Source organism: Otolemur garnettii, unplaced genomic scaffold, assembly GCF_000181295.1.
Source record: "Otolemur garnettii isolate 467f Iridium unplaced genomic scaffold, OtoGar3 scaffold00015, whole genome shotgun sequence".
In the NCBI taxonomy this organism is placed as follows: domain Eukaryota; kingdom Metazoa; phylum Chordata; class Mammalia; order Primates; family Galagidae; genus Otolemur; species Otolemur garnettii.
Genome location: NW_003852410.1, coordinates 28,845,481 through 28,871,533, shown reverse-complemented (window position 1 = coordinate 28,871,533; position 26,053 = coordinate 28,845,481). Strand labels below are relative to the sequence as shown.

General features: G+C 35.1%; 1 protein-coding gene across 2 annotated transcripts in view; it reads right to left on the bottom strand.

Annotated features, from left to right (window-relative positions):
- The window catches only part of CUNH3orf67 (chromosome unknown C3orf67 homolog), a 303,013-nt gene that overhangs the window by 181,434 nt on the left and 95,526 nt on the right, over nt 1–26,053 (bottom strand). For both annotated transcript variants that reach the window (XM_023510707.1, XM_023510708.1), the window contains exons 5-6: nt 15,013–15,127; nt 193–349 (exon numbers count right to left, since the gene is read on the bottom strand). In XM_023510707.1, the coding sequence (XP_023366475.1) occupies nt 193–349; nt 15,013–15,127 (272 nt within the window). The remainder of the gene's footprint in view (nt 1–192; nt 350–15,012; nt 15,128–26,053) is intronic.

Genomic DNA, 26,053 nt, shown 5'->3' with positions numbered 1-26,053 from the left:
CGTTTTTTGTAACATTCAGCTACAGCAAATAAAAACTTTTGATCCAGAACAACATGATTGTGGACAAATTTATTTCTAACATCAGACATGAAATCAAACTGCTACCACATACCCATGCAACGATCCCGAACACATGGCTAATTTAAAAAACATACAGAGAATTTAAAAATCTTGACAGCAATTTGAACATACCATCTTTGTCTGTAGTGTCTTGAGGCTTTGATTTTAAGGTGAATATCTTCCGTAGTTTACAGTTAGCCGAAACAATAATTCCATCCAATGACTGGAAAACTGCCCCCTTGAATATTTCATTGGTAAATGCTACCAAGTCAATGCACAGATTGCACCACTAAAATAGAGATACAAAGCAGAGTAAGTACCTTCCATAATCACATAAATGAACAAATCCCTTTCTATCTTGGAAGTCTAGAGAGTTGAGGCAATTATCTGCATCAAGTGCCCCAAACTAAATTTTCTTAAAAATTAACTTGATTATTCTAAAGAAATTATAATCATCTAAACTACACTGTTCATCTGACTACAGAGTTCCCATCGTGAGATAAGACCATGATTAACTTCTGGGAAAAAAGTTAGTCATCTATAGGCAGTATGCTAGTGGGGAGCTAATTGCAGGTGCGTCAGACCACTTAAATCTTGAAAATCAGGGACAAGTAGCCAATTGTTCCTTCAAGGGGACTAATTTGATCACAATTAGCCACTTATATTTGTTAAAAAAAAAAAAAAGGCATGGACGAAAATTAGAAGCTGGGTTTAAATTGTGGCCAGTGTGGTCTACTTATAACCAATTAACCTACTGTACAGAAATAGATTCTTCTAAAGAATTTGTAATTATCCCTGGTATTTGCCAGTTTTCAAAGCACTCTTATAGGGACTAATTTCTGCCCATTAAACAATTAGATCCCTCAATACTTCATCAAATGAATTCTATAAATGGTCTGAGTTAAATAAAGGGAAAAATAATCATTCAGTAAGAAATTAAGGCATATTTAAGACTGAAGGACAAAAATAGAAAGAATTTCTGAAATCAAAAGAAAATAGTATTAAAATTATATGTGCTTCTTTTAAAATATCAGGCTTTTCCATTATTTGTTTAGAAGCAAAGTCTATATAAGGTCCATTATGTAATTATTTTCCAAAGGCAAACCGTTTCTATCTAGAAATGTTGATTTTAACATGGAGGTGAACCTAAGGTTGTTTCCATAGTAGAGAAATAAAAGACACAGTAGTAAATTACTGATTAAATACACAAAGATTATTTTCTGTGCACGTATCTCAATAGTAAAATTATATTCCCAGGCTCTGAAGATGTTATAGTCTTTTGTGGAGAAAGGAGCAGGTAGGACTGGGTGTCAGGAAATAATGAGATGGGACTGAAGGCAGCATGGTGAACAGTGGGGAGGAGTAGGAAGTACAGCAGGAAGGGCCAATGAGGCCAGGTTCCTAGGCAGCTGAAGGATCAGGATTCAGGAGGGTAAAATGTATGTGGGATTCTTTTTTTTTTTTTTGCAGTTTTGGCCGGGGCCGGGTTTGAACCAGCCACCTCTAGTATATGGAGCTGGTGCTCTACTCCTTGAGCCACAGGCGTGGTGCTGTACGTGTGATTCTTGAAAGAAGAATGTGCAAAAGCAGAGTACTACAAAGTTTAGACATATCCTGATGCAGGAATAACGTGAGGTGGAAGAGAGGGTTGGTGTGGGGCAGGGTGCAAGGCTGAGGCAGAATAGAGAGCACCAAGGCACAGAGAGAAACCAGTTCGGTCACTGTCAGTCATCTAAGCACAAAGTGAGGAGGGTTAGCTAGAAATGCTGACTTAGGAAGGATGATACAAGGGCCAACTCCAGTACATATGCCATAGGGTGAAGCACCATTTTTGGTGCCTATCCCTAAAAGACTTAATACCATGCCCGGATCCCAACCATTCAGCAGGTTCATGCTGCAGTAAACCCATTCACCTATTCTTCCCCACACATGCTAAGCACTAGCAGGTGTCAGACACTGGGCATGATTCCACGGATACAGATAGGAATACGACAGTCTTTCCTGGTCTGGGACGGGAGGTGGACGTGTGGCATCTACTTCATACAGTTACTACAGAGGGCTTTTGGTGGGTGGGGAGGTTTAGGAAAGCCTTCTTTGAAAAAACATTTTAAACATTTTATACTGGTATATGCAAATACAAGCATAACAGTGCCAAGTTTTACATAAATATAGCTCTTTGTTATTCCTTCGCTCATCAAATCATATTGTCAACTTGTTTCTTCTCTCTGTATTTTTTCACTATTCAAAAAGTAATTTAATATGTTAATTACTAGTATATCAACGTTGCATGTATATGTACATGGTTTTTAAGAATTTCAGATTTATATGAGGGTACATACAGCTAGGTTACATTGTCTGAATCTGTAATGTCAAGTTGTCTAAGTTGTGGCTGTGTCCATACACTCACCCAGGCAGTATGCCATACACTCATACATCGTTCTCACTGGGTAGAATCTGCTGACCACTCCCTTCCCCCTTATTGAATTTAATTGAGTTTTTCTCTCATGTGAGCCCACTGTTGTTAATCTGTAAGTTTCAAATTAGTATGGAGTATATGTGATGCTTGCTTTTCCATTTTTGTGATGCTACACTTAGGAAAGTGAAAATGTTCTCCCAATCTCTCCAAGTCAAAACAAAGAATACAAAAAGTCACTTTTTATGGCTGAATAGTATTCCATGGTATACATAAACTACAGATTATTAATCTATTTATTTTAAAGTAACACCTATCAATTCATCAATTTTAGATACTACTTACTTCCTATCATGGTAGATAAGACTTTTGGCTAGTAGTATTCCTGCTTCCCCCACTTCCTCCTTCCTGAATGATTATCCTTCATTTACTCTCTTTTTCTCTTAAAACCCACATCCAGTGTCTTCTTTATTGTGACTATGTAAATATTGTATATAGTTGAGCCAAGTGGTGTTCTAGGATTACCTTTCCCTTCTTTATACAACTTTTAAAATATTTTTTTAGAGTAAATAGTGTTTTTTAAATTATCTGCTTTGTTTTCTTTGTGGGAGAATCCTGTGATACCTGAGTATAGTTTTGAATAAATAAGGTTTCTAAGGCCAGGGAGGCATGAGAACATTCTGGTCACTTCTTTTCAAGGCCTATCACCTTTGTAACCTGCTTAGATGGACTCTTTAGTTGGCTACACTACCAACACCCTGCTTGGGAATCAGTGCCAGTCTCCTTCAAAAACTCTAAGTCCCAGGAAACCAGATCCTTACCTTACACTTTTCATATCTATCAGTCATGCTGCTTGTATTCTGTCTGCCTGGATTCATGCTTCATGGAAATACTCAACAAATAAGGGTATGGATAGTGTATGTGAAAGAATACGTGAAGATATGCATATCAATACATGCCAAGCACATGTTCACACTTTCATTTTATAATCATTCGATAATAAAATTTCTGGGATTACTTAGTTAATACATTTCTGAGGAGTAAAGAGGAGGATGGTTCCTGAAAAAGAAGAAATAACTTTCATAAAGCTCCCTTACCTAGAGGAAACAGAAATTCTTTTTTGGTTTAGCTGATATTTATAAATTTTCTAATTTTTATAAATTTCCACAAATAATTCATTATTCATAGAAATATTGTGACATATTTTCTGAAGTTTTGGAAAAGAGTATATAAACTCTCTATAACCAATAGGTAGGTTGTATGAATTATAGTTGAACTTTATAAAATATTATTTTCATTATTCTTGCTGCTATCCACTCTTAAAAATCCCCATTTTTCACATTTTTCTTTTTTCTTTTTTCACATTTTTCTTGATCCCTAGTAACTTCATTTCTATGTGTAGCTCTAGTCCAGCGGGGAACAACTCCTGATATAAAACATTCATGAGTATGGGTCTTTCAGAAGTATGCACCAGAAAAACAGTAATCTGACAGAGAAAAGACAGTTCTGTTTAGTTTGTTGCTTGGATTATTTATTGGGTTTATGCTTTTTTATTTCCAGTATGAAATTTTGCAAAAAGGAATTGACTCACCCTTCTTAGTTTCCAATGTCCTTTAAGCACTTTACAACCATGTATACCAACCATTTCGCTACTACTTTGTAATGAGAACATGTGGTGTTTGTTTTTCTATTCCTGAGAATGATTCAAGCATGTATTTTTAATTTTTATTGACTCATAACCTAGAATATGGATTTATTATACTCCTGAAAGGACTGTCTATTAGCACACACACACTTACTATGTTCCCATACCACTGTATACCAAAACTAGAGTTTTAACCCTGTGCCTTTAAAAATAATTTTTCACTTTAGTTTTAATTTCTCAATAGGAAATCAGTTTACAATGCCTTTATTCATGTCTATCACCATATTGTGTGTAGTAAGGGGTATAAGCAGAGATTATAGTTCTAATTTTATATTCACATGGTTAGAAGAAGTAATTATCTGCTGTTACTGTATTAAAAACAATTTCCCTAGGAAAAGCAAATCATGACGAGTCCTTCCATGGAGAAAGGAGAAGAGATGAGAGGGCTTTCAGGGCTGCCAGAGCTAGCTTTTGGCTGGACCAATGAAGGGTAAATTCCTTGTCGAAGTATCATCACTATACCTGTTCAGCAATCCACGACTACCTTCTGATTCCTACCCACATTGAATAAGCTATCTCTTCCTGAGACAGCAATTCCATCTTTCTCTTAATAATCCCCAAGTCAAGCATTCACTGGACTCTGAAATTCTTACTTGTGAAAAGTACTTACATTCTCCATAATAAGGGTTCTACAAACATCACCTTAACTGAAACCTAACTCTTCTCTGAGGTATTACTTCTCCTGTCAACTCTGGAGTTGAAGTTGATTTATGAAGTTCATTTGTGCTTCTACAGCTCTCTATTTTGGGACCAAGGGGCTGGGTGGCATTGAAAGATGGTTTGCTTTTCTTCCCTTTTTTTTTTTAACATCCAAAATATTAAGGGGGTACAATTGTTTTTGTTACACGAATGGATTGTATAATGCTGAAGGTAGGGCTTTTAGTGTGCCTGTCACCAGGATAGCATGCACGGTACCTGATAGGTAAGTTTTTATCCCTCACCCTTCTCACTTTCCAATGTCCTTTACATTACTTTATTATCACATATAGCAATCACTTGGCTTCTACTTATTTTTTTAAATTTATCTTTTTTTTATTGTTTGGGATTCACTGAGGGTACAAAGAATTAAGTTACACCGATTGTGGTTGTTAGATAAAGTCCCTCTAGTAGTTGTGTCTACTACCCAAGAGGTGTGCCAGACACTGTAGCCCCCATACCCCTCCTTCTTCCCCTCTCCCTGATCTCTCATTCCTCTACCTTCCCCTTGTATTAGATCATCTGTTGCCTTCATATCAGAATTGAGTACACTGGGTTCTTGCTTCTTCACTTTTGTGAGGCTTTACAAAGAAGAATGTGTTCCACCTCCATTTAGGTTAATACAATAGATGTAAAATTTCTGTTTTTTTTTTAATGGCTGAATAGTATTCCATGGTATACATATACCACAGCTCATTAATCCATTCCTGGGTTAGTGGGCATCTCCGCTGTTTCCACATTTCGGTGATCGTTAATTGAGCTGCAATAAACAGTCTAGTGCAAATGTCCTTATGATAAAAAATTTTTCTCTTCTGCCTAGTAATGGGATTGCAGGATCAAATGGGAGGTCTAATTGAGTTCTCTGAGGATTCTCCCTACTTCCAAAAAAGTTGTATTAGTTTACAGTCCCAGCAGCAGTATGAAAGTGTTTCTGTCTCTCCACATTCACGCCAGCATCTGCAGCTTTGAGACTGTGATGTGGGCCATTCTCACTGGGGTTAGGTGACATCACCTGAGACATCAGTGCCTACTTATTATTGAGAACATGTGGTGCTTGTTTTCCCATTCCAGAGATACTTCACTTAAGATAATGGTCTCCAGTTTTATCCAAGTTGCTGCAAAAGATATTTCATTGCTTTTCATGGTTGAGAAGCATCCTGATAGGGATCAAGATACAGGATATTTCAGTGACAGCAGACATATCCTTGTGCAGCTTCCCAAGCAATCACAGTACCTACCTCTCATAGAGGCAATCATTGATTTCTTCCACTTTAGATTTTTTTATTTGTTTTGTAAGTTTACATAAATGCAATCATAGTAAATGGCTTCTTTCATTCAGCATATTTGAGATTCATCAGTGTTGTATGTATTGGTAGTTTGTTCTTGTTTTGTAGAGTAGTATTCCACTCTGAAGAAACAATTTGACTGCTCATTCTTTTGCTTTAGACATTCAGGTTACTTCGAGGTTTTGGCCATTATGAAAAGTCACCATTTATTGGTATCTGTGTCAATACCACACTATTTTGATTATCATAGCTTTATAACAAGGTATAAGCTTGACTTTTTGGAAATTGTTTTAGCTATTATAAGTGGTTTTTTTTTCTATATGCATTTTAGAATTGGTCTATTAATTTCTGCCAAAAAAGCCTCCTAGGATTCCAATTAGAATTTGTTTGAATTTACTGAGCAATTGAGAAAGTATGGACACCCTAACAATATAGTTTGCTGATTCATGAACACAGTGTATTTCTCCATTTATTAAAGTATTCAATTTCTCTTGGCAATTTTTCATATTTTTTATGTAAAGACATATGTCTTATTAAATTTATTCCTAATTCATATTTTTGATGTTACTGCAAATAGTTTTAAAATTTTAAATTTTTAATTGTTTTTTACTAATATATGGAAATATAATTGATTTTGGTATATTGATCTTATATCCTGTGACCCTGCTAACCTAAGTTATTCTACAGTAGGCTCTCTTTTATTTTCATAGATTCCTTAGAATTTTCGGCATAGATGATCTGTGAAATTTTACTTCTCCCTATCTAATCTGTATTTTTTGTTGTTGTTATTTTATTATCTAATTGTACAGGCAGAGGTCTCCAATATAATGCTAAATGTTTCTCATCCTAGGGGGTAAGCAATTAGTATTTCACCATTAAGTATGATTTTATTATAGGTTTTTCATAAAGGCCCTTTGGTAGGTTGAAAAAATTTCCTTCTATTCTGAGTTTGATGTGAATATTTATCATGAATGGCTAATATATTTTAGTCAAGTATCTTTTCTGCATCTATGGAAATAATCTTATGATTTCCCCCCTTTATTCTGCTAATGTAATAAATTGCATTCACCAATTTTCAAATGTAAGACTAACCTTGACTTCCTGGAATAATCAGCACTTGGTCATGGTGTTAAGGTTCCACATGTCCATGTTCAGGAGGGATGTTCATTTATAGTTCTTTTGTTAACTATAATGTCTTTGTTTGGGTTTGGTCTCAGAATTATGCTGGCTTCATTTTATAAAATAAGTTGGGAAATGTTCTTTCTCCTTTAATATCTGAAAGAAGTGTTTAAAATTGGTATTACTTCCTTAAATGTTTAATAGAATTATCTATAAATCCATTTGAACCTAAATTTTTAATTACAAATACACTTTCTAAAGATAAATATGAGGCTATATACATTTTCTATTCCTTTAGTATCAATTTTAGTAATTTATGTCTAAAAGAATTTTCCCACTTCATCTGAGTTGTTAAATTCATTGGCCTAAAGTTATTCATAATATTCCTTTATTTTCTTTTTCTCCTACTTTCATTCTTGACATTGGTATGCTCTGTATTTTGTTTTCTTAATAAGTCTAGCTAGTACTTATCACTTTTACTAATCTTTTCAAAGAACCAACTTTTGGTTTCATGGATTTTTCTTCATTATCTATTTTTTATTTCATTCATTTATTCTTTTGATTACTTCTATCTTTCTGCATACTGAACTTAATTTTCTTATTTTTCTAGCTTTTTAGGACAGATACTTGTTTTTTATCCTTTTAAAAACTTGATTATAATTATATTTTGATTGTGATTATATTTATAATCATTAAATGCTATAAATTTTCCTTTAAGCAATGCTTCATATTATCCCATGAATTTTAGTATGCTTTACTTTTATTATCATTTAAATCAATTAAAATATCATTTAAAATATGTTCTAATAGTCCTATATTTCCTTTAACTTATAGATTATTTTTAAGTATGTTATTTATTTCTCAGTATTGAAATTGTCCTATATCTTTTTGTTATTAATACATAATTTAATTCCTTTGTAGTCACAGATACTTTGTATGATTTAAATCTTTTAATATTTGTTAAGATTAGTATAGCCTAACATATATCTTGGTGAATGTTCAATGTGTACATAAAAACAATGCATATCCTATAGTTGTTAGATGAAATGTTCTACAAATGTTAAATAGATCAGGTTGGTTGACAGTATTTTTCAAGTCTATATCTTTAGTGATTGCAAATGTCTGAGGAAGGAGTGTTGAAATGTCCAGCTATGTGTACCTTTCTCACTTTAGTTCTGTTAGTTTTTGCCTCATCCTTTTTGAAACTGTTATTAGGTGCACACACATTTAGGAATATTATAATGTATCTTTTTCATGATTTAACCCTCTTCATTGTGAAATGTTCCTTGTCCTGAAGTCTACTTTGTCTGCTATTAATACAGGTACTTTAGTTTATAATTTGTATGGTATATCTTCTCCCATTCTTTTTATTTGTAACTTGTAAGTCTATAGATTGAATGTACACTTCTTAAAAACAACATACAATTATGTCCTGCTTTTAATTCAATCTAATATCTGTTTTTTAGTTAGAGGGTTTACCCCAATTCCATTTAATAATGTAATTACTTTAATAGGTTGGAGTTTAAGCCTGCCATTTTCCTCTTTGTTTTTAATTGGTCCCATCTATTCTTGGTTCAGTTCCCCAGTCCTATGATCTTTTGGATTGGTAATATTTTAACATACCATTAATCTCCTCAGTTGGCGATAAGTTATATGACTTTGTTCTATTTTTTTCTAGTTGCACTAGAATTTGCAACATGGTTTTTAATTTACCACAGTCTAACTTTGCATGATATTAGAATATTTCATGGATAAGATGCTCATAAAACTATACTACCATCTCTACTACTGTATTGTCATATATTTTATTTCTACATGTTATAAAATCTACAATTATTATTTTTGCTTTAAACAACCAAGTACTCATAAAAATTATGATATAAATACTTTTTTAAAGATTTATATGCATATATGCCAGTACTCACAGTCTTCATTCTCTGATTTAGAACCAAATTTCCATATGTTATATAACTTTTTTAAGCTTTACCTCCTTTGATATTTCTACAGCATTGGTTTGCTAGCAATGAATTCTCTCAGCCTTTTACTTTGAAAATGTGTCTATTTTGTCTCAATTTTTGAATAATATTTTCATTGGATAAAGAATTCTACATTGACAAGTCACCACCACCACCAGTACACCATTCCATTGTCTTCTTACTTGCATTGTTTATGATGGGAAGTTGGTAGCATTCTCGTTGCTGTTCTTTGCATATACTTTTTCCCCTGGCTGCTTTTAAGATAGTCTCTGATATCTCTGATTTGCAGCAACTTGGTTATAATATGCCATGGTGTGGTTTTTATATATGTGTACATGTATGTTTCTCCGGTTATGGTTTCTTCAGCTTATGGGATCTGTATATTTTTAAAATTTCAAAATTACTTTTATAAACTTTCTTTTCTCAATCTCTTTCTGCTTGCCTTCTTTACTCCAATTACACATTTATAGACTGACTGACATTTTTTCATGGTTCACTCAGGCCCAGCTCATTTTCTTCAGGCTTTTTTATTCCTTCTTTATGCTTTAGTTTGGATAGCTTTTATTTTCCTGACTTCAATTTCACTGATATTCCCCATGTTTAAACTTATTTTAAGTCTATCCAGTGGCTCTTTCATTCCAGATATTGTATTTTTTACAGTTCAAGAATGCTAATTAATTCTCATCGTTCCCATTTCTCTATTGAGATTTCCATCAGTTCTCTTACTATGTTCATATTTTTCTTTAAATCCTTGAATATATTTATAGTAGTTGTTTTAAAGCCATTACCTCCTCATCCTATCATCTTTGTCATGTCTGGGTCTACTTCTATTCACTAATTTTTTTTCTCCTGGTTATGGGGAATGTTTTCACACTTTGCATATCTAGTAATTTTATTTTTATTGCTAGATATTGTGACAATATGTTGTTGAGTTTCTGGATTTTGTTGTCTTTTTAAAAAAAATCTTAAATGTTATTTCAAGCGAAATTTACTTTCAACCACCACCAATTTGGCTAGAAAAGTCTGATATTTTCCTTTAGTAACACTTGATTCATGAGATTAATTCAGCATCTACCACTGTCCATTTCCAATAACTGTTTATATAGCTGTCTTTTTCTGCCACATTAAAATCTTCTCCAAGAGAAAGTCCATGTTTCATTCACCTTTGGGTTCGTATCATTTGGCACAGACCTTGGCCCACAGCAAGAGCTTTATAAGTATTTGTTAATTGAAATAAACTGTAAGTTCAGAAGTTTATGATGATACCATATTCACAAGTTAAACATAGATTCATGTCAAGAGAAAATCATAAAATAATAATAGTATCAACAAACATTAACTGAGCATTTACTGAGCTTGGCACTGTTCCAAATCATAACTCATTTAATCCTAACACTAGTCTATTAAGCAGGCTTTATTATTGCCGCTGTCTGACAGATGAGTAAACTGAAACACAGAGAGACAGAATGACTTATGCAAGAGCCTACAGTTAGGAAATGACAGAATAGAATCTAAATTCCTACCATCTAGCTCCAGAGGACATACTTTATTCCCAACATCATCTTGCCTATTCATATGATTTGAAAATGGTTTGCCCAAACTTCTTTTGAACTAGTTATGCCTACTTAATGATCCACAACATTCTGGGCCAGCAGAATAAGGCATGAGGCAATTCTCTTTTCCCCTAATCTCTTTAACATCCTTATAAAATTGACAGGTAAGTACAGATGGAAAACAGATATTTTAAAATGATACTCACATGGATGAGATGAAAACACCTACAAACCCTTAAATAAGTCCATAAACATTACAGTAGATTTTAGGTTAGAATTATTTCATTAAGAGACTTTCTCTAATTGTACTTGGTATGTATTGCTAAATGACCTTGTGTCTGAATACATTTGCCTCCTTGATTCCTTTCTCATTCAATGATACTCAAAAAATTAAGTAGTATTAAAAACTCAAAATTTCTAAATCACTGGCTCTTTGAGTGAAATGATCCTTGAGGGGAGGTTTTTAAAACATTATTCCAGGTCTCTGGTTTGTACATGTAATAAAAACTATCACATATTCCATCAGAGTTGTGGTTCAAGAAGGTACAGCTCCAAAGGAGTTATTTCATCCATTTAAATGACAAACACTGGGTATCTGAGTGTTAAAGGTTATACCAAAAGATTATGGCATTGTAATTTACCATTACATTTTGTTGTATCTCCAATAAATGACATATTTTGAATTATTTCTCATAACTGAACTTTCTATTAAAACAGAATTAAACCTACTGAATGTTAATATATACATCAGTAGCAAGACACTGATGTCTACCTGATGCTATCACCAACTAAGTGAAATTATATTGAAGAAGAAACAAGACTGATTCCAGTAAATCAGTAAATCTTAACTAAGTAGGTACTTCTATAGTTTAATCTGATGGATACTAATGTTTTAAATTGTTCTTGCCATTGAAAATTCAAGTTAAAAGAATCAATATAAATTATTTTAACTGTTAATCTTCATAGTTAAAAATAACACTTTTTTATTTCAAAGGTTAAATGTTTAAAGTTAATTAGAATAGAAAGTGGCCTATATTTAAATATTCATATTGGTGTGGTTATAAGAATAGTAACTTTATATGTTGCCTCGGGCTACCTAAAGTCTTTAGAAGAACCAGGGGAAAGTGGACCATTTGGCAATTATCCTCAAAATCAGGGATTACCAAAGAAAAGCTAGAGGGCCCAGGGAGACAACCTGAATGAGTGGAGCAGGACACATCTGAGTATACCTGCATGCCTTATGAGTAGACAGGTTCAACTCCACAAGAGAGCTGAGAATCTCTCAGAAGTGTGCCACTGCCACTCAGTTCAGCCAAGTGCTTGTGCCCAAGAAAGCAGGAAACAGATTTGTTGACAAATCTGAGTTTTTCAGTCAAATCCACTTCATATCTCAGCAAAATATCTGTGTGGTTTACTTGTAATAGAAAGCTAATATTTTATTTTCAAATACCAAATTTCCATGAATGTACCTTGTATGTGTAGATTATAGCCACATATATAATGATCAGTTTGGATTTTAATGAAATGTTTTAAGATTTTAGAATTAGTTAACTGACAGAGGGGATTGAACTCAGAATAGCAAGATAGTGACAAATCTGATTTATTAACCACATAGCCACATATAGAATAGCAGATTGGTGCCATATGGGCTTTAACTCTCGGAAACCATCTAATCCTGAACTCTAGACAATCTCGCATGAATAAGGAAATCAATACCTAACACAAAAGGATGTATACAATTTTTGTTGTCAAGGATTTTCTTAATGTCTTAAATGGTTTAACTTTAATATCTGGAGTATTCAGATCTAATTTTTGAGAATTTATCAACATTTAATACTAAATAGATTTTAAAAAAAATTGTACTGCAAACAGAAACCATCAATTTATTCTACATCCTATCTGTTATAGGGCTGCCAGTCTCCCAAGCTACTTGATTCCTCTTCTTTTATCAACTCTAACACCAAGACCAATGGATCTGCCTACTGAAAGGAACGGCAAGTATGCACTTGATGCTGTCACCAGCTCAGTATGCTCACAGCCCTGCTTCCTCCTTAACACATCAAAACTTCTTATGGAAGTTACTCATGGTTGCTGTGCTCCCAAGATACTTTCCAATCTTGTCTATCCTCTTTTGCTAAAACTTCCTTGGTTTCCACAATACTACACTCTCCCTTCTTCTTCTTTTTTTTTTTTTTTTTTGCGGGGGCTTGGTTTGAACCCCCCACCTCCGGCATATGGGGCTGATGCCCTACCCTTTTGAGCCACAGGTGCCACTCCTATACTCTCCCCTCTTACAGTTTTCTCACTGTTGGTCTACTGCTTCCTGGATTCTTTTCACGCTGCCCATCCTTTATGTTGGTAGGCCTATGCATTTCCTCCTCTTTCCTTTTTGGTTGTTGCTTTTGCTAATCTGTCCTCTTTCTGTGGGCAATTTCATCCATTCTCATGACTTTAAATGCTAGTTCCTTGGTTAAAAAAAAAAAAAAGCCCAAACAGCCAGGTCACACCTCTGTCTGGGACTCCAATGTATGTGTACCTCCAAAAATTTCAACCTGAATGTTTTATCTTTCTCACTCATCCTCTACAAGTAATGTTCTACCTAAAATGCAAATGTCTTTCTACCTGGTTAGAAAGACAAGGCCTGTCAAGAGGTTGCCTCTTTTCTCTCTGCAGCCTTATCCACCTCCCCCTATTCTGGTCTCTCTTTCAGCAACACTAGATTCCTGGACTTGCCTGCATATCTCATGCTTAAACTGGTTAACTCCTTCCCATCCTTCAAGGCCCAACTCAGAAACCTCTTGTGTTCCAAAGGGTCTTCTCTAAGTCCTCCTCTTGTAGCCCATGGTTCTGTTTTTGCTCTCACACCTTGTTTACATATCTCTTAGCTCATCTCACTACAAGTTTCTAATGTTGCTTCATATCTATTCCTCTACTGTCCCCACCCCAGTCCTCATTTACCCTAATCTCCTCACCTCCACTTTCTACATGCTCCAAGTCATTGAAAATATCACTACCAGATTAATCTTCTCAAAGTACAGAATTCACTGTGTGTTCCTCCCTCAGTCAAAAGCTTTAATGGCTTCCTTTTCTCTACCATAGCAGTTCCTACAGAGTGGAACACACACCATTCAGGAAATGATTTTAGATGGCTTATGTGAGTAGCATTAAATGAAGCTGGATCACAGAATAAACATTTCTCTTTATCAGTTTTCTTTCGGATCTAACTACACCAAAGAGAAAGCTTGAATATATATCAAATCTTTAATAAACTCTTTTTAGCACAGAGCCTTAAGCAAAAAACAATACCTAGCTAAACTATAAAATATTGTTTTGTTTTCAGTATGTTTATTTTTTAAATTTTATTTTTGGAAAATTACACTGGTTTTCTATTTGTAAGAGTGGTATAAAGTTTCCTCTTAAAGTTAATTTAAGTGAAAGAGAATTAATTTAAAGGAAAGTGTTAATTAAATACTAGAACAGGAAATATACAAAATAATATTAAGAGAAGTATTGAAATGCCTAGTTAGAGAAAGACTGGTCAGTTAAATTAAATCCTTCAGAGGTCACAAAAACAAGCATAAAACCTGAACCCCCCCAAATATATATCTATATATATTATAGATATTAGCCAGGCATAGTGTCATATGCTTATAGTCCCAGCTACTCAGGAGGTAAGGCAAGAGGACTGCTTGAGCCCAGGCATTCAGGGCTCAAGCAATCCTCTTGGCCCTCAAGCAATCCTACATGCCCACTCTGTAGTCAGATGGATTCCTTTCCCTTTGATAGTACCAACAGTAAGCTATAATTACACCACTGCGCTCCAGTGTGGGTGACAGAGTGAGATCCTGTCTAAAGAAAAAAAATACCCTCCAGTCCTTTAAAGTCCACACCATGCCCTATTTCCCTCATGAAGCCTTTCCTCACCCGGTAGTCAGATGGATTCCTTTCCCTTTCATAGTACCAACAGTACTTTCTCTCTCCACTATGCTTCTTAACACAGTTTTGGTGATATTATCAGTTCAAATAATTATGTTCTTTTTCTTAGATTTTAAGCTCTTTCAAGAAAGGGGAAGGAAGACCATGAATTTTATTCATTTTTTATATCACATGGTTCTTAACAAGTGTCTCAAACATGGAGCAGGCCCACAATTAATATTTGCTAAATTAAATTTAATATTTTAGGCAACATTCACGTGATACTTACAATTTTGCGTTTGATCATGAAGAGTGGGATTTTTGCATGAAGAGGGGTTGAGGATAGTTCCTTATGAACCGTTGATAAATACAATCTTCTTTTGATGTTCCCTAGATCAGTAATTCTGAAAAAAGAGACAGGAGAGAAATATTCCCATCAATTTAATAACCACTTCTTTGGATAATCATCAAAATGATAATTTATCACACAGACCCTTTGCAATAGGGAGATCAAACACAGAATTTAAGAACTGCCTTTTTCTTTCAAGAAATAATAAAATTTCCTCCTTAAATTCAAAGTGCTCATAAGCCTAAATGTATAAATTCACTTAATATGCTAATTTATTTCAGTACTCTACACTAGATTTCCACAGTCCTATAGCCTATGAAAGAATTCATTTGTATAAACTGAAAAACTGCTAGCCTTTAATAACCATGCTTGTTCCAGCCCCTTAAGCTTGTGTTATCTTGGGACATACTGTCACCTACTAAATAGGAAAACATTATGGGTTCCTTTCCCTAAAAATGCACCTGTCATTTTATATAGGCTCTTAGTCTGCTTAGAGACAGATACAAAACACCGACTGTCGGTTTCACTGCCTAAGCACATATCTTCCATCCAGAATTATAATACACAACTTTATTGCTAACTATTCAGGTCAACCCACAGTGATACCAAGGACACTGAATTTGAACATCTTTAATAGATTTAGACCACAGCCATGATCACAAAGATTAGGTTTGCTTCAAATTGATAGAGGCTCATTTTTATGTTCTGCTTCCTTTAGGTCTCAGAGGTAACACAGCAGGCTTAAAATCTCCAAAGCTGTCTCAGGCTACTATAGTGTAGAATTGATGCTTCCTTAAAAACTGTCTTTTTATCTGAGAATAAATGGTTTTTACCCATTTTTAGCAACTTTTAGCAATTTTTCCCCATTTTAGATGTACTACATCACTAATTTTCTATCTTTTAGCAATCCCCAATGGAGACATTTCATTCAAATACAGTATTGTCAATATTTACAGTGTAATTAACTACTTTTTAAAATCAAATAGTCTTTTCTATAGCTTTTCTTCCCCACTTTTCTAATCACATTATCTCCCTCTAAAACACTCTATATATCTTGCTACAGAAAAACCACCATTAAGCAATGTTATGAATAAATACAATAAAACTTAGGTGAGATGATTTCAGAGTATTTCCCAGACCTAAAAGTTCTACCCTAGCTGCACTAAATGATACCATATTTCATTTATAAAAGCAATAAACCTTTTAATCCATAAGTCAGTGCTAAGGTTTAAAATGCAAAAGTATTACCACTATTGGTATATTATACTTTGCAGTGTTAGTAGGCATGGTGCCACATTTACCCCAAGGCAGTGTCTTCACTGTGGGGTTAGCACACAGGGAAAAGAGGGAGTACTGAAATGCGGGAAGAAAACATTAGAACTTTCATCTCATCCTTTTAAAAATCTTATTTTTGTGCATGTTTTACTAAATATTAAATAGGAAGTATTGCTTATATATTTTCAAATAAATGCACCTAATGCAGTGGGTGTGCACAAATATATTACCAATGGAGTACAGGATCAAATATGGTTGGAAAGCATTGTCTTTAGGGATGCTATTAGGTCTCTTGTGCAAAAAGTTCTGATTAGGAAATAGAAGGAAAGACTACAGGGAATCTGGAAAAAAAAAAGGGAACAAAAAGAAGTGCTGCATTAACCCAAAAACTCATCTGTGATATAGTTTTATTAAAGGATTAGACTATATAACATTTATCTAAATTGTTAAGCACCAAACTCCAAAAAGAGGAATGACTGAGTATATACTATCACTTTATCAGCACAGGGAACTACAGAAATATTCATTAATATATTCAACACATATTGATCTAGGCAATATGCTGGAATTGTATCAGGGATACAATAATGGAAAGGACAAAGTCTCTACCCTCAGGGAGATTCTATTTGAGAGAGAAACGCAGGCAAAAAACAAAAAGTGACAAATTAAGTACAAGGTATCCTAATTTAATGAAGGAAACAAATAAGAGACTAAACTAAAAAAAAAAATATATCAAGAAATGACCTACTTTGGACAGTAGAGCCAGCAAGACTAGGACCTAGTAGCTAAGGGAGAGATCTGAGATAGAAAGAGCAGGCAAGCGCCAAATCATGTAGGGTCTTTATGCCAAGGTAAGGAGTTCATAAGTTTATTATTCACAATAGGAAGCTATTACAGGGTTCAGATTCTACCCTCTGTGCAGAATGAATACTATAAAAATAGTTATGGTATCTTTCATTTCTTCTTTGAGGTAAAAATTTGTGAAAGCTAAATGCACAGATTGTCATGTGTTTTGATAAATACATACATCTATGTAATTTCCACTCTAATCAAAACATAGCACATGTCTATGACTCTAGACAATTTGTTCCTGGAACCCTCTGGTCAATCCTAACTCCATGGGTTATCACTCTTCCGGTGTCTATCACCAGAGATAAGTTTTGTCTGTTCTTGAATTCTTACAAATGGAATGATATGGAATATATTCTTTTGTGATTGTCTTTTTCTACCTAATATGACATTTTTGAGATTCATGATATGGCATGCATCGATAGTTCTTTATTCAATTAATTAATTAATTAATTATTTTTTTGCAGTTTTTGGCTGGGGCTGGGTTCTTTATTTTATTTTTTCGCTGTTATGTCTTGTTATGGATAGACACTTTATCTTCCTGTTGATGAAAATTTTGAGTTCCTTCCCGTTTTGGTTTCTCATGAATAAAACCTGTATGAATATATATGCTTTTAGTGTCTTTTTATGGACATGTATTTTCATTCTCTTTTTTTTTTTTTGAGACAGAGTCTCACTATGTTGCCTTTGGTAGAGGGCCATGGCATCTTGGCTGATAGCAATCTTAAACTCTTAGACTTAAGCAATTGTCTTGCCTTGGCCTCCCAAGTAGCTAGGTCTACAAGCACTCGCCATAATGCCTGGCTATTTTTTAGTTGCAGGTGTCATTGCTGCAGGCCTGGGCGGGGCTTGAATCCGCCAGCTCCGATGTATGTGGCTGCTGCCCTAGCCGCTGAGCTACAGGCACTGAGCCTATTTTTATTCTCTTAAAAAACAACTGAGAATGGGATTGCTGAGTCATTGGTGGCAAATGTTTGTACAACCTCATAAAAATAGCTCTTCAAAATGGTTGTAGTGGTTCCACATCCTCACCTACTTTTTGTATTACTGGACTTTTAAATCTTAGCCACTTTAAGTAGTCATAAGATGGATTTTATTTGCATTGTTCCTTACAACTAATGACACCGAGCACTTTTACATTTATCCATTAGTGTATCACCTTTATAAAATATGTGTTAATAAGTCTTTTGCTCAATTTTTATAAGGTTGCTTTCTTATAAATATAATAGGTCTTCATATATTTTGGAAACATTCTATTTCAGATACATGTATTGTGAATATTTTCTTCCATATTTTCTTAATGTCATCTTTTTAAGCTTTTTATTTGTAAATAATTTCTAATAATTCATAGAAAATATCAAGAATAGTACATAAAAGACTCATATATCCTTTATACAGATTAGCTAATGCAAATTCTTTGATTATTAGTTTAATTTTCATGAATTAAATTATTCATTATTTATCATTATTTATACTGGTGCTTACTGTACCTTAAAACTCCATGCCTAGCTCAAAGTTGCACAAATACATTTTTTTATATATCCTTTTGAATCTTTATAGTTTCAGTTTTACATTTAGTCTATGATCCACACCAAATTAATTTCTGTGTGTTGTATGAGGTAGGAAGTGAAGTTCTTTCCTTTCTATGTTTATATAGTTGTCCTAGCACCATTTATTAAAGACTTTCCTTTCCTCACTGAAGTTCCTTGGTACTTTGTTGAAAGTCAATTGATCATATATATGTACATCAGGATCTATTACTGGACTCTACTGATTCATTTTTTTTCATTGATCCATTTATCCACATACCAATAACAGATTCTTGATTATTATAGATTCATGATAAGTCTTGGCACTAGGTAAAGAAACTCTTCACCTTTAGTTTTGTTCAAAGTTTGTTTGGCCTTTGCTTTTATATATAGATGTTAGGATCCATTTATCATTTTCTATTAAAAAAAAAGTTGCTGAGAATTTAACTTGGATTGTGTTGAAGATATAGATTAATTTCAGCAGGACAATATTGACTCTTCCAATCTATTGACATGATATATACCTCCATTTATTTAGGCCTTGTTTGATTTCTTTCATGTTTTATTGTTTAATCTAAGAAGTCTTACACATCTTTTAAAAAATTTTTTCCTATATATTTTGTTTACTGATATAATTGAAATGGAATTTTAAAACTTCATTTCCAAGTAATTTGCCACTAGTAAGTATAAATACAATTCATTTTTGTATATAGAACTTGTCTCCTATGACCTTGCTTAATTTATGTGTGAGTTCTACCAGTTGTTTTATATATTTCTGAGGATTTTATAAACAATCATGTCCTCAGTGAATAAAGACTCTAACTTCTGCTTTTCCATTTTTCTACCTTTTATTTCTTTTTTTGTGTATTATTACAGTAGCTAAGACCGTCAGCACATATTAAAGATAAGAAAGAGACTTTGTCCATAGTCATCAAAATAGCATGGTACTGGCATGAAAACAGAGACACAGATCTATGGAATAGAATAGAGGACCTAGAGATGAAACCAGCCTTGTATTGCCATCTGATCTTTGGTAAGGCAAACATAAGCATAAATTGGGGAAAAGAATCTTTATTTAATAAATGGTGCTGGGAGAACTTGTTACCCACATATAAAAAACCGAATTTAGACCCACATCTCAACACTTATAAAAATTAAGTCATGATGAATAAAATATTTAAATCTAAGACACAAAACTATAAAAACTCTAGAAGTGTGAGAAAAACTCTTGGTATCAGTCTTAGGAAAGAATTTATAAAAACCCCAAAGGCAAATGCAACAACAGCAAAACTAAATAAATGGGATCTGATCAAATCTAAAAGTTTCTGCACAGCTAAGGAAATGATCAACAAAGCAAAAAGACAACCTTCAGAGTGGGAGAAGATATTTTCATGCTATGAATCCGACAAAGGGCTAATAACCAGAATCTAAAAAGAACTCTAGCAAATCAACAAAAAAATAGAGCAAACAACTCCATTAAAAACTGGGCAAGACACATGAACAGAATCTTTTCTCATGAGAACAAATGACCAACAAACACATGAAAAAATGCTCATCATCTCTAATTGTCAGAGAAATGCATCAAAACCACTTTGAAAGTTTACCTAGCCACAGTGAGAATGGTCCACATGATAAGGTCCCAAAGCAACAGATGCAGGCATGGATACAGAGAAAAGGGAATATTCTTTTTTTTTTTCTAGAGACAGAGTCTCACTTTATCACCCTCGGTAGAGTGCCATGGCATCACATAGCTCATAGCAATCTCCAACTCCTGTGCTTAAGTGATTCTCCTGCCTCAGCTTCCTGAGTAGCTGGGACTACAGGTGCCCACCACAATGCCCAGCTATTTTTTGGTTGCAGTTTGGCCGGGACAGGTTTGAACCCACCACCCTTGGTATATGGGGCTGGTGCCCTACACACTGAGCCACAGGCGCTGCCCAGAAGGGAATATTCTTGTACTGTTGATGGGACTGCAAATTAGTACAGCCTTTATGGAAAAAAGTATAGAGAGTTTTCAAATAACTAAAAGCAGACCTTCCATTTGATCCTGCAATCATTCTATTTTAGGTATCTAACCAAAAGAAAAAAAGTCATTTTACCATAAGAATATTTGCACTCGAATGTTTATAGCAGCCCAATTCACAATTGCAAAGATGTGGAAACAATCCAAATGCCCTTCAACACATGAATGGATTAATAGTCTACAGTATATATATGCCATGGGATACTGTTCAGCCATAAAAAGATGGAGATTCTGTTATTTTTCATAAAAACCTGGATGGAACACTCTAAGTAACACAGGAACAGAAAAATAAGCACCATAGTACTCAGTACTAAGTTGAAACTAGTACATTAACAATTATGTGGGGAGAGGAGGCAAGATGGTGGACTGCAGCCAGCTTTCTACAGAGGTTCCCATCCAGAAGGAGACTTAAAGGACAGAAGTTTAGCAAGTAAGCTGATGGTTTGGGAGTGAGCCAAGAAAGAAGACTGAAGAACGCACATCATCCTTGATGAGCCGAGCTGCAACACCCAAAATACAAACAAAAGGTACAAAATCCACCACCAAGTGGACGGGAGTTCCCTCCCCCACAAGAAGGGCTCGCAGTTTACTCCATACAAACAAATGAGCAGAGTTCAAATGTCCTGCCACTCTATCCCTCGGGAGAGACCCTCTAAAAACTGGAACTCTTACCCCTACTAGGGTGCCATGGCACTCTCTTGCCAGGCATAAAACTGTATAAAACTGTATATATTCTCTACCTGCAACTCTGAACTACCAGGATTTCCCCACACTCTCACCCCAAGGTCTCATAGAGTCACTCATAGAGTCCAGATTCTTGGGCATTTTCCTAAGAGGAGTGGAGGGGGAAAGGGCTGGTGTTGGTCTGTGCTGACTCTGTGGCATGGGAGCGAGGAGAGGATGGTCAGCTGAGAGGGAACCATACAGGAGCTGCGGTATCTGAGTTGCAGAGTGGCAACTGCAGCAGTGGAAAAGGCTCACATCCCTGAGGCCATTCCGGATAGACACACCCTGTCTCTTTGGGCAACAAGAGGTTCTGGGCATTTTCTCTAGTGGCAGCCACTGTTGGGAAGTTCTGGCTGAGTTGTGATCTATCAGCTTCAGCAGCATCTGGTATGCAGAGGAATTTAGCTGGGACAGAAATAAATTCTGTGAAGTTGCTCTGTCCTGTTCTGCCAGCAATATCACTCAGGCACATGGCTGGAACTGAGTGAACTGCCCAAGCCTACATTAATTACCCAAGGTTGTCAGGCCTCATCTCCCCCTGCCAGACTCAGATCTCCTGGTGACTCAGGCAATCGTAAACCCTGGGAGCATTTGCTAACTGAAGGGAACTGGGTCACAGCTCTGCAGGATAACTAGTGAGTGGGTGCAAGGGGCGGAAGGAGGCATCAACCTTGGACCATCATGGAATAAAAGTTGAACTCAGTAACAACAGGAATCTGCAGACTCATACAAAAACATGGAAGCTAAATAACCTTATGCTGAATGATAGATGGGTCAGAGATGAGATCAAGAAGGAAATTACTAAATTTTTAGAACAAAATGACAATGAGTTATCAGAACCTCTGGTATACCACAAAGGCAGTCCTAAGAGGGAAATTTATAGCATTGCAAGCCTTCCTCAAGAGAATAGAAAGAGAGGAAGTTAACAACTTAATGGGACATCTCAAGCAACTGGAAAAGGAAGAACATTCCAATCCCAAATCCATCGGAAGAAAAGAAATAACCAAAATTAGAGCAGAAATTAAATGAAATCAAAAACAAAAGGATTATACAACAGATCAATAAATCAAAAAGTTGGTTTTTTGAAAAAGTCAATAAAATAGATAAACCTTTGGCCAACCTAACCAAGAAAAAAAGAGTAAAATCTCTAATTTCATCAATCAGAAACAGTAAAGATGAAATAACAACAGACCTTTTAGAAATTCAACAATCCTTAATAAATATTACAAGAAACTTTATTCCCATAAATACAACAATCTCTACCAATACTTGGAAGCACACCATCTTCTAAGACTTAGCCAGAATGAAGTGGAAATGTTGAACAGACCTATATCAAGTTCTGAAATAGCATCAACTATACAAAATCTCCCTAAAAAGAAAAGCCCGGGACCAGATGGCTTCACATCAGAATTCTACCAAACTTTTAAAGAGGAACTGGTACCTATATTACTCAACCTTTTCCAAAATACAGAAAAAGAAGGAATACTACCCAACACATTCAAGGAAGCAAACATCACCTTGATCTCCAAACCAGGAAAAGAGCCAACAAGGAAAGAAAATTATAGATCAATATCACTAATGAATATCAATGCAAAAATATTCAAAAAGATCCTAACAAACAGAATCCACCAACACATCAAACAAATTATACACCACGACCAAGTGGGTTTTATCCCAGGATCCCAAGGATGGTTCAACATATGTAAATCTATAAATATAATTAATCACATAAACAAATTAAAAAACAAAGACCATATGATTCTCTCAATTGATACAGAAAAAAGTTTTGATAATATCTAGTATCCTTTCATGATCAGAACACTTAAGAAAATGGGTATAGAAGGGACACTTCTTAAACTGATAGAGGCCATCTACAGCAAACCCACAGCCAATCTTGTATTGAATGGAGTTAAATTGAAATCATTTCCAGTCAGATCAGGAATGAGGCAAGGTTGCCCATGTCTCCATTGCTCTTTAACATTGTAATGGAAGTTTTAGCCATCGCAATTAGGGAAGAAAAAGTGATCAAGGGTATCCATGTAAGGTCAGAAGAGATTAAACTTTCACTCTTCACAGATGATATGACTGTATATCTGGAAGATACCAGGGATTCTACTACTAAACTCTTAGAAGTGATCAAGGAATACAGCAGCATCTCAGGTTACAAAATTAACACTCATAAATCAGTAGCCTTTATATATACCAAAGGCAGCAAAGCTAAAAAAACAGTCAAGACTCTATTCCATTCACAGTAGTGCCAATGAAGATGAAACATTTGAGAGTTTACTTAACAAAGGACGTGAAAGATCTATATAAAGAGAACTATGAAACTCTAAGGAAAGAAATAGCTGAAAATGTTAACAAATGGAAAAACATACCATGCTCACAGCTGGGAATAATCAACATTGTTAAAACGTCCATACTACCCAAAGCAATATAATTTTAATGCAATCCCTATTAAAGCTCCACTGTCATACTTTAAAGATCTCGAAAAAATAATACTTCATTTTATATGGAATCAGAATAAACCTTGAATAGCCAAGACATTACTCAGAAGTAAAATCAAAGCAGGAAGAATCCAGTTACCAGACCTTAGACTATACTATAAATCAATAGTGATCAAAACAGCATGGTACTGGCACAAAAATAGAGAGGTAGATGTATAGAACAGAATAGAGAGCCAAGAGATGAATCCAGCTACTTACCATTACCTGATCTTTGACAAGCGGATTAAAAACATTGAGTTGGGTAAAGATTCCCTATTTAACAAATGGTGCTGGGCTAACTGGCTGGCGACTTGTATATAGGTGAAACGCCTATATGCCTCTGGCCAAAAAAGCTGTTTGAGAGACAGCAGTGAAAAGATTTTGTGCAGGCATACGTCTAAGAAAGTGAGGCAGAATCCCATGTGGCCAGGTTAGTTGCGGGCCTAACATGACCAAGGCTTTGGCTGGAATAGCATTTCCAGACTACGTTAAGGAATTAAGATTGACTTTATAAGACCAATGAAAAAGCCCTTTGGAAAACTGGCCAGATACCCATCAGTAACCTTTCCTGTGGTGTGTGATGAAGGTCGCTTGCTGATGGGTCCGGGAATGGAAATGTGCTAGGGGACCTCAAGAGAAGAGGAATTTACCCAATGCATACAGGTATCTAATGGCACAGATGAAACCTGGGCTCATGAAAGGGTTTTGAGAAGTCCAGCCTGAGAATTCCTTATAAAAGTCTCCAGCAAAACCCCCCTGACTTAAGGCCTACATGGGAGCAGAGGTTTGCACACAAATTCCTGTATGCCCAAAAAGTTTCTCTATGCTTTACTTAAAGATTTGAAGTAACTGCCTCCTAATGGCATGGTCAGTAGAACAGACATTCAAATCATCTCTTTCCCCATAGCCTCTGGCTCTATGAGATAAGAACAAAGAAAGTATTAACTGACAACATGTTCTTCATTAAGTTATGTTCAACTGGGTTATGTTGAAAGGGTTATGCTTAAAGGTGTATGTTAGGTGGATTATCAGATTACCAGGGAGGAGCTACTTACAGGGTGGGTGGTCATAAGATGTTTGAATGGATTAATGAAGTCATTGATGTCCAATGCTCATGTACATAGGGATTATAATGAATGTCAATGAGGTCATTGCTGTATAATGCCCAAGCACAAGATTGCCTATATAAACCAACAGAAATAAAGGCTTGCCATTTTGCCTGAGCAAGCAGATGGTCACCTTTATTTAAAACACAATTTCAACAAACGTGCTTATTCTTCATGACATCACTTTTCCGTGAGACCCTAATGGCAACACCCTTACGGCAATACCTGTAGAAGACTGAAACTAGACCCATACCTTTCACTATTAACTAAGATAGACTCTCACTGGATTAAAGATTTAAACTTAAGACATGAAACTATAAAAATACTACAAGAAAGTATAGGGAAAACACTTGAAATCGGCCTGGGTGAAAATTTTATGATGGAGGAACCCTTGGGCAATTGAAGCGACATCAAAAATATACTATTCAGACCTGATGAAACTAAAAACCTTCTGCACAGCCAAGAACACAGTAAATAAGGCAAGTAGACAGCCCTCGGAATGGGAGAAGATACTTGCAGGTTATGTCTCTGATAAAGGTTTAATAACTAGAATCCATAGAGAACTCAAACATATTAGCAAGAAAAAAACAAGTGATCCTATCTCAGGGTGGGCAAGGGACTTGAAAAGAAATTTCTCTAAAGAGAGGCGTATGGTCTATAGATATATGAAAAAATGTTCACCATCCTTAATCATCAGAGAAATGTAAATCAAAACTGCTTTGAGATATCATCTAACACCAGTAAGATTAGCCCCTATCACAAAATCCCAACACCAGAGATGTTGGGGTAGATGTGGAGAAAAGTGAACACTTCTGCACTGCTGGTAGGAATGCAAACTAATTCATTTCTTTTGGAAAAACATCTGGAGAACATGTAGAGAACTAAAAATAGACCTGCCATTTGATCCTATAATTCCTTTATTAGGTATATATCCAGAAGACCAAAAATCACATTACAACAAAGATATTTGTATCAGAATGTTTATTG